Source organism: Lepidochelys kempii, chromosome 7, assembly GCF_965140285.1.
Source record: "Lepidochelys kempii isolate rLepKem1 chromosome 7, rLepKem1.hap1, whole genome shotgun sequence".
NCBI lineage: Eukaryota > Metazoa > Chordata > Testudines > Cheloniidae > Lepidochelys > Lepidochelys kempii.
Genome location: NC_136386.1, coordinates 39,694,086 through 39,710,575, shown reverse-complemented (window position 1 = coordinate 39,710,575; position 16,490 = coordinate 39,694,086). Strand labels below are relative to the sequence as shown.

General features: G+C 41.0%; 1 protein-coding gene across 6 annotated transcripts in view; it reads left to right on the top strand.

Annotated features, from left to right (window-relative positions):
- The window catches only part of SLC6A1 (solute carrier family 6 member 1), a 109,995-nt gene that overhangs the window by 54,173 nt on the left and 39,332 nt on the right, over positions 1-16,490 (top strand). For all 6 annotated transcript variants that reach the window (XM_073352311.2, XM_073352314.2, XM_073352309.2 and 3 more), the window contains 3 exons: positions 8,157-8,577; positions 9,250-9,381; positions 11,029-11,129. In XM_073352311.2, coding sequence (XP_073208412.1) covers positions 8,340-8,577; positions 9,250-9,381; positions 11,029-11,129 — 471 coding nt within the window. In that variant the 5' untranslated portion in view covers positions 8,157-8,339. The remainder of the gene's footprint in view (positions 1-8,156; positions 8,578-9,249; positions 9,382-11,028; positions 11,130-16,490) is intronic.

The window sequence follows — 16,490 nt, the reverse complement described above, 5'->3', positions numbered from 1 at the left end:
CGTCAGTAAAAAGTTCACACTAATTTTGGGTGCCCAACTTGAGATGCTTATGACTGATTTTTCAGAGAACTTACCATTATATAGCACTTCACATGTTCAGAGCCCAGCTCCCACTGTCTTCAGGTACAGTCGAGAATACTGAGCTCATCACACTTCAGGGTATCAGACTGATCACCCAGGCAATGAGGAACATGCAGTCAGTGACCAGCTGTGAAAATGTTGGCTTAAGTGCAGGGGTGCTGAGAGCCATTGAACCAAACTGTAAACCCTGTATATGATGGAAACCGCTTCAAGACTGCGGGTGCGGCAGCACCCCTAGTTCCAGCACCTACGCTTAAGTGACTCGCCTAGCATCACATAGGAACTCTGTGCTAGAGGCAGGGGTAGAATCCAGTTCTCCAGGGCAGCATTCACATGCCTTAACCATTAGACTGTCCTTTTGCTTCTTGCAGTCCCCTGCCTCATTCACCATACACCTTCCAACTTTTGCACCAAATGAGGCAGGGATACTACAGGGCAACAACTTCCTTTACTACGCAGCCTGGATTGATTCCCCATAGCAGTTCCATTCCATGCACTGAATGTGGTAGGGGCCCAGTGGAAAAAATAGTATGTGACAATGCAATTAAAGACTCTGTCACAGTGCATAAGAGCAAGAGGGCTGAATTAAGATTGCACAGGCAACCTTAATTCTGGCATTTCCTAACTTTTTGTGCTTGCCTTTGCAACCTTAACAATGTTCTTTTAACATAAGTTTTGTGTGTGTGTGATTTCCTTGGTTTCTAAAAAAGCAAACAGAAAAAAACAAATTTCATCATAATGACACTCATCAGCAGGGTTGGAACTAGAGCTGGGTGGAGAATGGTAATTTGGTTTGGTGGAGAATTTCAATATTTTGGGATGTGGTTTCATTCTGATTTGGAATAAAAACTACAAATTTCAAAATTCTTTGTGAAAGGGAATGGAGCCATGGGTCTGGGACAGTCCACCTTGCAGGCTGCCACAAACCATTTAAGCCCTACAGTCCCTGACTCAGAGGCAGACACATAATGCCAAGGATCCAGGTGGGTGAGCTGGTAGGTAACTACGCAATCTTCTACCTGATAGGTATGTTTTGAAAAATGCCTAGTTTCTGTGAGAACTTTGTCAAAATCCAACCATCTCCATGAAACACTTTCGATTTTTAACAAATCACCAAAGTTTGATGTAAAAATCTTTAGTTGGAATTTTTCCAACCAACTCTAGCTGGACTCTTTAGATCCACTGCACCGAATTCTGCCACTTGAGCTAACGGAGTAACTGACAGCAGTAGTAGGTTGTCATCCTCTATGTAGACGAGCATCAGAGGGGGATGAGAGAGACACTTTGACAGGGAGTGTCACAACTTGGTTGGCACAGAGGAATGGTTCCATTCCAGGTTCTAGAGGGGAGTGTGCTCTAGTGAGCATACATTCTTCTGCCTGTTCCTCACAAGCTTGACCCCTCTGTCCCATCCCCTCCAACCTGTTCCTGAGTCAGTCCTGTCTCTTCGCCACCCCAGGCTCCCTGTCTCAATCCCATGCTCCTTGCCTACCTAGTCCCAGTCTCCACTTCTTCAGACTTCTCACCCCAGTTCCAGTCCTAGTTTTCCCTTCTGGGATTGTTGCCAGAGTCCCAATCTCTCCCTCTCCATACCTACCGCCAGTATCCTCACCTAATTAGCCCCAGTTTCCCCGCCCCGGGATCATCATGCAAAATGTCTCTCTATTCCCCTACACTGGCTTCCAGTCATAGTCTCCCTCCCTGGGCTCCTTGTCTAATCTCAGTCTCCTGCCCCCTTCACTCCCTTCCCAGCACCATGTCCCAGTCTCCCACCTTGCTGTCTCCTTGTCCCATTCTCTTTGCCAAGCCACCCACTGTTGTCTCCCTGCACCCAAACTCCTTGTCAAATCCTTCTCCCACTACCCCTGTTCCCTTCCCACTGGTTCCTAGTCCCAGTCTCCTTGTCCGGCCAGTTCCAGTCTCCCCCCTCCACCTCCTCATTAGACTTCAGTGTTTCCCTCTTCTCAGCCAACTGACTCCCAATCTCCCCTTGCTCTCCCAATCTCAGTTCCAATCTCACCAGACTTCTTGTCCCAATCTACTCCTTTTCCTCCTCCCCATGTCTGGCTTCTGTCCCCTCTGCAGTCAAATCAGGCAGCTTCCTCCTCTTCCTCCCTGAGGTGCTAGCAAAGGAGTCAGTGAGAGCGCAGATGAAATTTGTTTGGAATATTTAAGTTAAAATGTTTCTAAGAAGGAGGCTAATAAAAATTACATTATTTTGCCTATGATAAAAAATTCTGGTGACTTTTGTCATCCCTGTGCTCAGGAGAAGGGAGCTGAAATTTGGCAGGAAGGTGGCCTTTGTATCAGGGATGTGCCTTTTGCCATGCCCATGAAAATCTGCCCACATTTGGCCAAGTCAGAAGCCTTTTAAAAGTTGCAATTCAGTAGAGATGTGTTGGAGCTTAGCAACTAAAATCTCAGAAGATTCTGTCCTCACTGAGCATGCTTGTGGCTCTCACGGCCCCTAGTGCTGACCTGACCATCCTCTCATAGCTACTATGTGTGGTGGGATTACACATAAGCCATTCCATAGAGCAATTGAGCATGCTCCGTCCCCTCACAGCTCCTTTGTGAGTCCAGACAAACACATGCACCATCCCCACAGAGCAACTGCTCGGGGCTACAAAGAGTCAGAAGGACTTTCCTTATAATGGCTGATCTCAGCTGCTCTAAGCCAGGCACTGTCACTGAGAACAGGGAGTCAAGCAGACACCTAGTATGGAGAAAAAGTCATCTTAAGTGGTTAAAATCAACAAAATTATAAGCAAATGAAAACAGTGTCTTATAATGGGAATTGTCAGGAAACCTTAATAGGTGGTCCTACGAACCTGCCTATAAATAATATGCGTGTTCAGAATTTCAACTCTTTTGTAATTAAAAGTAGTAATTAATGGTAAAGGAATTCTTGTTTATACAAGTAATTTATCATCTTCACTAAAATAACTTACATTCCATAAAATATTGATAATTGCTAGCAGTTCATTTTCCAATGTAAAACATATCCATCAGTGATATACTGTACACAGTACACTATATCAAAGAAATAAGTGATACACAATAGTCAGTCTTTTTAATTATTCTGGTTATTGTCTAAAGCAATAAACTGATGCAAAAAGAATAATTTTACACTTTGGCAAATGAGGAACGCTCCTAGATCTCAAACAAACCAAAAACCTGGAGGTCTGATCAGTGTGTTGTGAGAAAAGGAGGCAGAGTGTTTTATATCTCAGTTTAATTTAAGGCAGTATTTTATATCCGGGATTTAGGAGATTCACACACAGCAGTAGATGGTGCACAGTTTTTATTAGCATTGTGACTCTAAGCTCATTCATTGCTGTAATGTGATCACTGTTACAGTACCAGACTGAGCTACAGGGCAATGGCCTGGTGGGCTGGTTTCCCACAGAGGCTGCAGGATGGGTCAGTTCTTTCCCATCTTGTATCTGCTAGGCTGTGAAGACTGCAGGCTCCCTGCAGACTCAAAAAAGGACTCAACAAAAGGGAGTGCTGGCATGCAGCAGTCTAGCTCCGTATAGCAAATCCCTCTCTAGTGGCTTGCAGGAATTGCCCTAACTACTCTGATTCTGCAAGGAGTCTTTGCTTGAAGCTTCTCCTTTCCAAGCCTTAGGGGTTCTCTCTCCTCAGCCTCTCCCTGATCAGCACAGCAGCTGCTCTGATGTCCTCTGGGCTCCCTCTCCCTCCATCCACTGGAGGTGCTGCTGCTGGAGCCTTCGGGCCATCTCTCCCTTTCTGTCTGCCTAGCAGAGTGGGCTTGCTGTGCTTTTGGGTACTGTCTGCTGCTGTGTGGGTGGATGAGTGCATATGCCTCTGTGGGGTCAGCCAGAATCCTTCCAGGAACTGCCCCTGGGACAGAGCACTTCTATCCTCCAGCAGTCACTGGTTGCAATGACTAAAGCAGGGGCCTTCCTGAACCAGGCAACGAGCTTGCAAAAGCCATATTCTAAAAAGAAATGTATAAGGCAGCTATGGCCATTGGCATCATCAGAGAAATAAAAATGACTGACCTATATGTAAGCTTGTTTCAGTATCAGGATATCCAAAACACTAAACACATGACTGTTCTCCAACTGAAACTGCAGGGGGAATTTTAGGTAAGCACAAAGTAATTAGGCAACTGAAGTGGAGCTAGGGTACCAAGTTATCACCCCTACCAGAAACATTCCATGGGATTTATAATGCAATAAGCACCCAGGACCTTAGTTTTACTTCTTATTATCTTATTATCTTATTACTTATCTTATTGATAGGAGTCGAGGACTCCTGAAAATCCCACTAGGTCCCTATCTTCATCTTTAGGCACCTAAGGACCTTTCAAAATCTGGCCCAAATGAATGTGTGTGGTAAAATAGTACATGCAGTATAGCATCATATTTTGCATATGTGTATTGCATAGTAAAGAGGTCACTTATGCAGGCAGTAAATGATGCTATGATATTTTGGCCCTAAGAGGAGCTTGCTTGTGGATATCACGGTATGGGAGGTGACCAATTTGAATAGATTCAGCAATCCCAGTTTCATGCACCAAGTCTACTTTGGTATGTTGCTTACACATGGTGTGCTGCTACTCTGAAACCTATCCTTTGAACATAGTTCACCAGTAGAAATAGAATTCTAGCAAAAGCTTTCACAATAGGCTTAATTCGGCTACCACTCAAGTCAATGGAAAGAGGCAATGAAAGTTAGATCAGGCCAACTGTGTGCATGCGTGTGTGTAAGGCAATGTTTCTTTAGAATTTCATAGAGCTAAGCTGCTAGAACATGGCCTTGAGCCGGGACCTAGGAGCTGTTACACTCCAGGGAGGGACACAGTGGACAGTATGGGGTGAAGCTAATGGAATCCTTGACATAGAGGGCTCGTTCATTAAAAGGAAGTTTTGGTTTTTTATATGCTAGTGTATGTGTTTCAGTTTCATAGATTCCAAGGTCAAAAGGAACCATTGTGATAATCTGATCTGATTCTTGTATAACACCGGCTACAGATCTTCCTCAAAATAATTCCTAGAGCATATTGGTTCCATATCCTACCGTCTAGATTTTGGGTACTATTTGTAACAGATGTTGCTGATATCACTGTGTGCTTGAGTTGTATGAGGCCAGTTCTTGCACCCTTGAAATACAGCTCTTTGCAGCTTTGGAGAAGGGGATTTAATGCCTTTGTTAATTAAGTGGCAAAATAGTGCACTCCCTCTTTCCTGTCCCTCCCCTCCCCGATTTATTTACATTACCTTGGCTGCAGTTTGTGCTAAACTCTCTAATAGCCATGCTTCAGGAATGTGGTCACAATGCAGGTCGTTCAAATAGCATCCAAAGAACTGTTTGAGGGGGCACAAAAGGCAAATCACACCCATCTCAGCCATTGTGGTCGCAGACTGGAACAATGACACAAGTTGTTATAGGTCAGGACTGAAGTGCATTGGTTGAACTGGGTTCCCAAGCTTGCTCAGCTTAAGGTTGCTTAGCATCTTCCCACACTGTGGTTGACTGTAGTTGGAGCTTTGATTCCTTATTGTCATAAGAATCACACCCATATTCAGAAAACCATCCCATTGTCCTGAGACAGACTTTCCAACTCACTTGAGTTCCTTTGAAAATTTCAGCCTAAGGGAGATGGGCACAGATTTGGACACCTGTCTCCATAAAGGCTCCTGGGAAAATCTCAACCTTAATCCTACAAAATAATGGAGTAGGGTGAATATTTTACCATTTGTGTGTATTTAACTAGCCCCCAACAATTCTTTTTTGCCAGAATCAGGGAATACTGGGCCAAATGAATCACTCCCCTGACTTCACTTGAGCTGTCGAAGGGGGAATTTGGACCATTGTATCCACAGCACAGATATTGCTATTTTAAAGTGAAAGTTTTAAAACAAATGTTCAGGTTGATAAGCCCAAAATGTCTCTTCTGATTTTTTTTCTATTGACTGGCACAGGCAGTTTTCTTCTTTCTATATGTGGATAATAAAACCCAAAAAACCATGTGCATGGAAACCATAAAGAATGAATCTGAGAAGCCACGCACTCCCAAGCAGTCATTCTGCAATGATAAAGTTGTGTGAATTTGTGATGGAAGAAATGGCCCACGACACTTAAAGAGGGGGGAACGTTATCTGGGCTTGTCAAGGGAAGGCAGCATTGCTTTATGGTGTGTGTGGGGGGAGAGGAGAGAAATGAGATCAGAAACTGCTGCAAAAGGTGAATGGTGGTCAGCTTTGCAGCGCTGACTTCCCCTCCCCCCCACCCCCCAGGAATGTGAGGTCAGAAGGCTATAAAGGTGCAAGCCCTGGGTGTTGGAAGCCCCTTTTTCCGCACGCAGGCAAGGCAGCACCCACCCTCCCTCCCCTAGAGGTGGTGAATACCAGGTTGGGTTAGGACCTCCTGTGGGCATTGTACTAGTCGCTCCTTTTTAGGTGGGGCTGGGAAGGAATTTTTCTCACACCACCAGATTGGCTGCGGTGGAGTGAGGTTTTTTCACCTTCCCCACAGCTGGTGTCAGGAAGGACCTTTTCTGGTAAAAAGAAAAGGTGGTAGGCTATATGTCACAACTTATTTTGTAAATGTGGGGCGGAAGTCCAGTGCAGGTACTTCATAGGGAAGGCATCCAGTGACCAGATAAATAGCCTGGTAAAGGACTTAAAAGGAGGTGCTGGATAAAGGAATGGAACAGAGGAGCTGGGTTGGGGACACCTATGATTGGTATGGCAGAGAGCCAATCCCACCTCATTCTTATAGCTCACCTTAACCCTCTTACGAGGGGGGTGGGTGGTAAGGTCCAAGCCATGGGTTGGCTGGGGGGGAACCTGGATGGAAAATGAATGGAGACTGGTGCATTGAAGTCAATAGGAATTGCAGATGCTTAGCACTTTGCAGAAGATGTCACAAGTTATTTATAGTACAGTCATGCCTATTTTCTGCTGCTTGTCTTGTGTGTACCGAGGCCACAAAAGAGTAACATGGACATGGTAAAGCTGTGCAAAATGATTAATTCAATACTAGCAAATGCTGTTTAAAAGGCCCAAGGGTGTAACCCATACCAGAAAATACAGGGCAAGGATAGTGTGATCATTATAGCCAGTTACCTTAAATTACAAGGTGGAGTGAATCATCTGCGCTCTGTATGCTAGCCGTTAATTGTAAGAATATGTAAGTGTGTGCCTTACTTTACTTCAGCCTTTAAGGGTTGAGCCTTGTGGTTCAATGTAGCCTACTATTTGCAAATTCCTTTGGGAGTCTCCTGGATCAAAGGTGCTGTTATAAATGCATCGTCTTAATAATAAGAGGGCCGCAATTATCTGTAGAAAATAACACTGGGATAGTCATGATGGCTCCCTGCAAATAAAGAGAACCTGCAATTATCATGGGAATAAATCTTTAACATGTAAATGTACAATGTCACTGATTTGTTAAAATTTGAACAATGAAAACATTCCTCTTTTAAACTCTTAAAGCAGCAATTTCATTATTGACACGTCATGCCTATGAGCAAAATTATGCACTGGAATATGGAAATGCTGGGTCCCTGACCAACCTGTAAATTGATGTTAAACTCCTATTTTCTGCAGGTGAAACTGCTCCAAATTCTAGCTGACAAAAATATTCCTAATCTTTATTAAAGCATGGGCATTACTTGGGATGTGTGAAGAGCCTTTGTTTAATTTTCATGACTGTTGCCACCACTCTGCTGCTTTTCTTGGAGCATAAGATAAAGTCAGTGTGTACCACCACTTTCTGAAAAAATGTTATGCTGTGCTATTGGAATTGTTTAATGCATGTTTAGAGAAGCATGAGATCTGAAGCTGACTATGTAGTTTCACGTTTTCTCTCTCACTATTTTACCTTTGATCCTGCTACCATTGAGTCAACACCAAACCTCCCATAAGGCAGGATCAAGCCCTTAGATAAAACATACAGCAAAAGTAGCTTTCATAAGGAAAGGCCTCAATTTAAAGGCTATTAAATCAATGGACATCGTCTCATCAGCTTTGGATCAGGCTTCAAACAAGAGGTTACAGTAGAAGCACCTCTGAATTCTGTTTTGATCTTATGTCTTACAGATTAATAAAGAAGCTGATTCTGGGATTTTTGATTGGATCACAAACTATTCCAGCATTTTTTTATTTTGCCAAACTCTTACCCCCCTAGTTGGGTAATCAAAAGCCGCAAAGCTGCTGTCCACGTGGACTGGTGCTGAAATTTCTCGTCTGCCTCCCAGAGCCTCTCCAGCTAAACCCAGAGACATGGCAACGAATGGAACGAAAGTTGCAGATGGACAAATCTCCACTGAACTTAGTGATGCTTCCATCACCAATGACAAGCCTAAAACCTTGGTAGTGAAAGTACAGAAGAAGAAAACAGATATTCCAGACCGAGACACCTGGAAAGGAAGATTTGACTTTCTTATGTCCTGTGTGGGTTATGCCATTGGCTTGGGGAATGTGTGGCGATTTCCATACCTTTGTGGCAAGAATGGTGGAGGTACACATTTTATTTTATGCTTGTAGCCTGCAGTATCTATTTAGACTAAAATGCCCCACAAAATGTTCATTTTAACATTAAAGTATAAGTTGCTGCTAATCTTTTTTCCATCAATAAAAATAAGAAAATTAATTGTTTGCTTGGTGTTGCAGGAAGGGTGCCATCAAGGAACTGGTTATAGCTCCTTGATTCTCAGGGTGGATTTCACTGCTGTGGGGCCTGTGGAGGTCAGAGCAGCCTGGGGCCCAGCAACTTTAATTAATCAGAGCTGGAGCACATTGCAGTGCCGCCTCCTCAGCCACTACACCTGGGCTGAATTTGTGGGGAGATGGTGCGAGGGCTGGCTACACCAACTGTGAGCTTCCCCATGGCAGGGTAACTCTCATCCAGCCAGATCCAGCTACTTTCCTTCCCCTTTGTGCCACCTGAACTATTTTAAAAGCAAGCAATCCAAATTATATTAGGTGAAGTCCTTTTCTCCTTGGCTTTCTACCTCTTTGGGCTACTAGTTGTTCAGAAAGGCATTCATGCATGTTAGCAATTTTGAATAATCAAAATAAAAATGAAAAAAAATCTGCTGTATAATAGCTATGGAAGTATTGGACTCTTCATAAAAATGTAGATTTAAGATGACTTTTCACTGTAATGGACCACTTACTGTATTCCTTTTAGGAGCATTCCTGATTCCATATTTCCTTACTTTAATTTTTGCTGGAGTTCCACTATTCCTTTTGGAATGTTCCCTTGGTCAGTTCACATCTGTAGGAGGCCTTGGAGTCTGGAAGCTTGCTCCAATGTTTAAAGGTACAATATGAGATTTGTATTAATATCTACCGTTCTGATACTTCTAGGTCACAGAAGCTGTTCAAAGCACTTACAGAGCAGATACAATGTTCCTTCATTTTTACTTTGCTCATTTTTTTAAAGAAACATCTGATTTTCTGAAGTGGGGCTGAAACTTTCAAAGTCATCTAAAGGATTTAGACACTGATTCCAGTAAAATTAATAGAAGTTGGGCATCGAAATTTCTTGAGTAGTTCTGAAAATCTCAGAATAAATGTTTTACTTAGTCTTATAAATTTTATATTTCTGACAAAATATAGAATAGTAAAGATTGTTTTGAATAGTACTGTGTGGAGGAGGTATAAAACATAATGGTTTCAGTTCATAGCCGTGTCAGACAACCTCCTTTTATCCTGGTTCATATGGGTTTTCAGCCCCTATTATTTATTAATATTATTACTTGCATTACAATAATGCCTAGAGGCCCCAATAGAATAACTTTAAGTTTGAACCTCAGAGCAAAACTTAGTCCAAACTTCTTAGTTTTTCCTGGTTTGAGATGCCAACAATGAGAAACTGTGAGTTTTGTCTTGGTTGTAAATGAAACCACAGCACCCAGAGCGAAGGCTTTGGGTTAGTAGTGAAACCTGAAATGAAACAAGTTTCAAATATGTATTCAAAAGTTAGTTCTGCTCCACACTACAGTATACATTTTAGCTTTCCTGCATTGCCATCTATGTGTGTGACTTTCCCCGTACTTACTCCCACCTTGTCCCCCTCTTGTCTGGATTACTGCAATAGGACTACAGCCGGAGAGCATCTTGGAAAATTCAGGTGATGCAGGTTACAGCTTACATAATGGTCTTTCCCAGATAACACATTACATCTGTGCTCTACAGTGTACACCAGATCTTCTCCAGGCACAATTCAAAGTACTGACTTTGGTCAACTGTCTTTTATGCTTTGGGTCCCATGTACCTCTGAGATCAGCTTGAATGTCATACAGTCCCTCAAGGGGTTCCCGTGGGGAGCTGAGGGTGGGGCATTCTCAGTGGATAGCCCACAACTCTGCTCCCTGCCTTTGGTCCGACATAGCCTGAGTTTGCTGGCTACTGCGGGATACTCATTCTATGTCCACAGGCATTTTCTGAGGTACCAGGGTTGAGGTGTGGTGACTTACTTGAGGAAGCAGTGTGATAGAGTGTGTGGGGTTGTGGGTTGGAAGTCTGTTCATATGTACTGAAACATAGTACTGCACATACAACTAGGCCTCATTTTTTCAAAATTACCCACTAGTTTTGGGTGCCAATTAGAGGCACCTAGGAGATGTTTGTTTTCGTTATTTTCAGAAGTGCTAAGCACCACAACTCCAGTGGAAGTCAATAGAAGCTGCAAGTGTTTATCATGTCACAAAATCAGGAATCAGGTGTCTCAGTTTGGGCACCCAAAACATGAATCACCCAAAATTAGTGTCCACTTGTTATAATGTTAATTCTAGAGTTTCAACTGGGTGCATGATCAATAAATCAATACAATGTAATTGTTCTGCGTATGATGTTTCCCCTTTGTATGCCACCATTTGTATTAGTGCTGATGTTGTTAAAAACATTGCCAAGAATAGTAGAAAAATCTTTAATATTCACTGTGTTTTGTTTTGTTTTCCTGCAGGTGTGGGGTTAGCAGCTGCTGTCCTGTCCTTTTGGCTAAATATTTACTACATTGTGATTATTTCTTGGGCCATATATTACCTATATAATTCATTTACTACTGTAAGTGTGTGTTTACTTTTGTTTTAATAGAAGAAGCAAAAACTTGTTGCTGATAGCTGATAGCTGCTTAATCCAATCCACCTCCTTGTAAACATCATTGTGGATTTAAAAAATAATCTTTTTGAGAACTAAATTGAATGGAACCTCTTTTATTTAAGTAGAGAAAGTTTAAAAAACATAAACAAAGTACACAAAAACTCCCTTTTTCCCCAAAAAAATTTAGAATGAAAAAAATTTATTCACAGTTTTTCATTCAAAAAAATTACAAAATGAAACTCGGTGAAAATTTCATTTGGATTCAGTTTTAATAAAAGCCAAAAATTTCCAAAATATGGGAATTTTAGATTTTTTCTCTCTATTTTCAATCATGATTGTATGGAATGAATGAAGTCTAGCGTCCCTTAGACACCCACCTCTTTTTTTCTCTTCCCTTTTCTCCTTTTTTATTCTGTAATTTCTCAAAACTTCTCACATTTTGGAAAAGTTAAAGTGACAATGTTGCATTGTTTCATTTTTCCTTTTGCCATTCTGTAACTTTTCCAATGTTAACAAAGTTTTGAAAAGATACAGTGGAAAAAGTGATGGAGAAAAAAACTTTAGACATTATTCATTTTGTTGCACTTAGTGGGGAAAAAGAAGGCAGAAAAATCGGGGAAAAGGAAATTCAAAATGTTTTTGGTTTTCAAAAACTGAAACAAAACAAATTTCAGTTTGACATAAGTTTTTGTTTCATTTCAAAATTTCAAAAGTGTTGTCAAAATGCTGTCTAGAGACCAAAAATGTTGTCAAAATATTGTGTTCAACGAAACCCTATTTTTCATCAGAAAAATATTGCAGTTGAAAAATTTAAATGAGCTCTAAAGTTGAGTGTTGTTTTTGTCAACAAACAATATCACTAAAATAAAAGTCTATTATAACTGGAACTACAGTTGGCACATTGACATTTTGGACTTATTAATTTCATATTTATTATTAATAATGTATTAAGCACCATTGCTGTACAACTGGACCCAATCAGGCAGTTTTTATGAAGTTATTACCCAATAAAAACTCCTATTAAAATGAATGAGAGTTTTGCCTGAGGATAACATACTTCTTGTAGAGCGCAGTCTAAATCAATCTTCATTCTCTTCCACTATATGCTGAATGGAATTTCATAGAAATTCAAGTGGTATTTCACCCATATGTGTGATCTATAGATTGTATGAGATGCCTTCCATTTAGTTCTCATGAGAGCAAGTATGGGTAAAACAAGTCTGATCTTGTGTTCCTTATTTACAAAGATGTTCCACCCTCCTCCCCCAAACAGAAAGAAAGATACAAACAACAATGTAGCACTTGGTCAGCACAGAACAACAACTCCTCTTTAGAAATATTTTTCTCTATGCTGCCATGTTGTTATAAGATAGAGGCCCAGATTCTCTGGGCTGGCCAAGCTCTGTTCAGCAGAAAACTGGGTGGGGGAGGACAAAGATAGCTTCTCTGCACCTTTGTGGTTCTCCAATCCTGAGACTGGTTCAGTTCCCCTCAGTGCACTTTAGAGCAGCCTCAAGGCAGTTTGTAACTCCAGAGAGGTCTTTTGGAAGCCACGGATTGCCAAAGTGCAGTGGTACTCCAACCATGCCCCCCACCAATGCGGAGGCCCAGGAAGCATGGTTCTGTACTACCCAGGAATCATCTATATAGGGGGAAACTTAAGGAGATCAGTTAGACCAGCTGTATGACTAATTTGTGCCACTGAAGTGTCTGAAAGGGGCCATGGCAGAGCCAAGAATCTGGCTCAGGTTGTTGTGGTGTTGTTCAGTATTGTGCATGCCACAATGGAAATTCTGAATGCAGCTTTCATTAGTCTCTTTTGACTTGGCTTTTCTAAGGAAGCTTTACTTTGCTTCTCATTATTTTCTATAGTTCATATTTAAGAAACTTTTGTTTTCTATAAATTTTAAAAAATGGGTAGAAAATACAATTTGGTAAAGCCACTTTCCAAACATACTAAATTGAAATGAATACAGACTCCATCAGAACTTGCATCTTGTTTCTGGACAACCTCGTTAGTTAGGGACTTAAGGTGTTTTCATGATTCATAGATTTAAGGCCAGATGGGACAATTATGGTCATCTAATCTGAGCTCCCGTATAACACAGGCCATAGAACGTCACTCAGTAATTTCTGCATCAAACTCATAATGTCTGTTTCAGCTATATCATATCTTTTTGTCTTGATTTAAAGACTGCAAGTGACAGAGAATCCACCAAAAAGAAAAGGAGTCCTTGTGGCACCTTAGAGACTAACCAATTTATTTGAGCATTCCTAAGTGAGTTGTTCCAATGGTCAGTTACCCTCACCACTAAAAAAAAAAATTGGGCCTTATTATTAGTCTGAATTGGTCTAGCTTCAGCTTCCAACCACTGGATCTTGTTAGGCTTTTTCTGTTGTATCTAATATCAGAAATGTCTTCCCCATGTAGGTACGTGTAGACCATAATCAAATTACCTCTTAAACTTCTCTTGGATAAACTAAATAAAATGAGGTTCTTGAGTGTCTCACTATGAGGCATATTTTCCAGACCTTGAATAATTCTTGCAGCTCTTTTGTTGAACCCTTTCCAGTTTTTCAACATTATTTTTGAAATAGGGACTTAAGAACTGGACACGATATTTCAGTAATGACCTTGGTAACGCTGTATACAGAGATAATACGACCTCTCTACTCCTACTTGAAATTCCTCCTCTTATGCATCCAGAGATTGTGTGTGTTCTCTTACCTACTTGTCCAGTTGGCTATCTACCATTATCCCTAAGTTCTTTTCAGTGTCACTCCATTTCAGAATATTGTCTCCCATCCTGTAAGTGTGACGCAAGTTCTTTGTTGCTAGATATAAGACTGGCATTTAGCTGTATTAAAGTGCACATTTTTCAGACAAAGGTGTACTTGACCAAACAGTCCAGATCAGCATGTGTAACTGACCTGTCCTCATCATTATTTACCTCTCCACCATTTTTTGTGTGATCTGCAAATTTTACTAGAAATGATTTTATATTTTCTTCCAGATTATTGATAAAGATATTGAATAGCATTGAGTCAAGAACAGGTTCCTGTAGAATCCCACTAGAAACACTCCATAGGATAATTCCCCATTTATTTATACAGTAATTACTTTGAGATATATCAGCTAACCAGGTTTCAGAGTAGCAGCCGTGTTAGTCTGTATCCGCAAAAAGAACAGGAGTACTTGTGGCACCTTAGAGACTAACCAATTTATTAGAGCACAAGCTTTTGTGGGCTACAGCCCACTTCATCGGATGCATAGAATGGAATATGTATATCTTAGTACATGTTCCATTCTATGAATCCGATGAAGTGGGCTGTAGCCCAAGAAAGCTTATGCTCCTGTTCTTTTTATTAGCTAACCAGTTGTTGAGCAATTTAATTTGCACTATACTGATTTTGTGTAGTGCTGATTTTTTATGGGACTAAGTCAAATGCTTCACAAAAGTCTAAGTCTGTTAAGTCAATACAGCAGCCTTTATCAATCAAAACTGTAATCTCAAAAAGGCATCAAATTTGTTTCTTCACCATCCTTTATTTCTTTACTGCTTGCATCCCATATCAGTCTTTTCATGATCTTGCCCAGCATTTATATCAGGCCAACCAGCCTATAATGTCCTAGGTCATCCCATTAACTCTTTTAAAATATTTGTGCAACATGAAGTTTTTTTCCAGTCCTCTGGAACTTTCCCAGTGTTCCAAGATTTATTAACAATCAATTTTAGTGATTCAGAGAGCCCCTCAGCCAATTCTTTTAATACTCGTGGGTGTCCTGTTGATTTTAAAAGGTTTGACTTTAACAGTTTCTGTTTAACGTCCTTCCCAGTTATTAATGGAATAGAAAGTATTTCCTTATCGCTGTAAGATATGAATACATCATCCTGCTTCTTTACAAATACAGAACGTAAATATTTATTGAAAACTTCTGCTTTTTTCACTCATGATTGACAATTGTACCATCATTATCTAATATTGAACAAATATAATATTGACCTTGATACCTGGGAACCTACTAGAGCAATGTATAAAAGATTCCATTTGCAAACACTTGGAGGATGAAGGGGTGATCACTAGCAGCCAGCATAGATTTAACAAGAACAAATCATGCCAAATCAGCTTGATTGCCTTCTTTGACAAGGTAACTGGTTTGGTGATAGGGGGAATGCAGTGGACATAATATACCTGGACTTTAGCAAGACTTTTGCCACAGTCCCACGTGACATTCTCATAAGTAAGCTGAAGAAATGGGGGCTCAGTGGAACTACCATTAAGTGGATACATAATTGGTTATACAGCTACAAACAAAGAGTAACTATTAATGGAATGATGTCAGATAGGAGGGAGGTCTCAAGTGGGGTTCCGCAGAGATCTGTTCTGGGTCCAGTATTATTTAACATCTTTATTAATGACCTGGATGTAGGAATAGAGAGTATACTGATCAAATTTGCAAATGGCACAAAGCTAGGGGAGGTTGCAAACGTTTTGGAGGATAGAAATAAAATTGAAAGGGATCTTGATAAATTGGAGAACTGGGCTATAAACAACAAAATGAAATTCAACAAAGACAAATGTCAGGTGCTACACTTAGGGAAGATAAACCAAATACACAAATACAGAATGTGGGATAACTGGAAGTTGTGGTAGGTCACAACCTCAACATGAGTCATCAGTGCAATGCTGTGGCAAAAAAAAATCAAATGCAATTTTGGGTTGCAGTGACAGAGGCATAACATTCAAGTCACCAGAGGTGATAGTACCACTCTACTTGGCGCTGGTTAGGCCTCAGCTGGAGTAGTGTGTCCAGTTTTGGCCACCGCTGTATAAAAAAGACTTAGAGAAACTGGAAAGGATCCAGAGGTGAGTGACAAGTATGATCAAAATGATGGAATGCAAGCCATATGGGCAAAGGCTGGAGGAACTGGGTATGGTTAGTTTGGAAAAGAGATTAAGAGGGGACATGATAGCAATCTTAATATACTTGAAAGGCTGCCATTAGAAAGATGGAGAAAAATTGTTCTCTCTTACTACAGAGGGCAGGACAAGAGGCAATGGGTTCAAATTATAGCATTGTAGATTTAGATTAAATCTCAGGAAAAACTTCCTAACTGTAAAACCAATACGACAATGGAACAGACTGTCTAGGGAAGTCATGGAAGTTCCTTCACTGGAGGTTTTCAAAAGGAGGCTGGATAGCCATCTGTCTTGGATGGTTTAGACACAACAAATCCTATGTCTTGGCAGGGGGTTAGACTAGATGACCCTTGCGGTCACTTTTAACCCTATGGTTCTCTGAGACTATGATTCAATACCAAT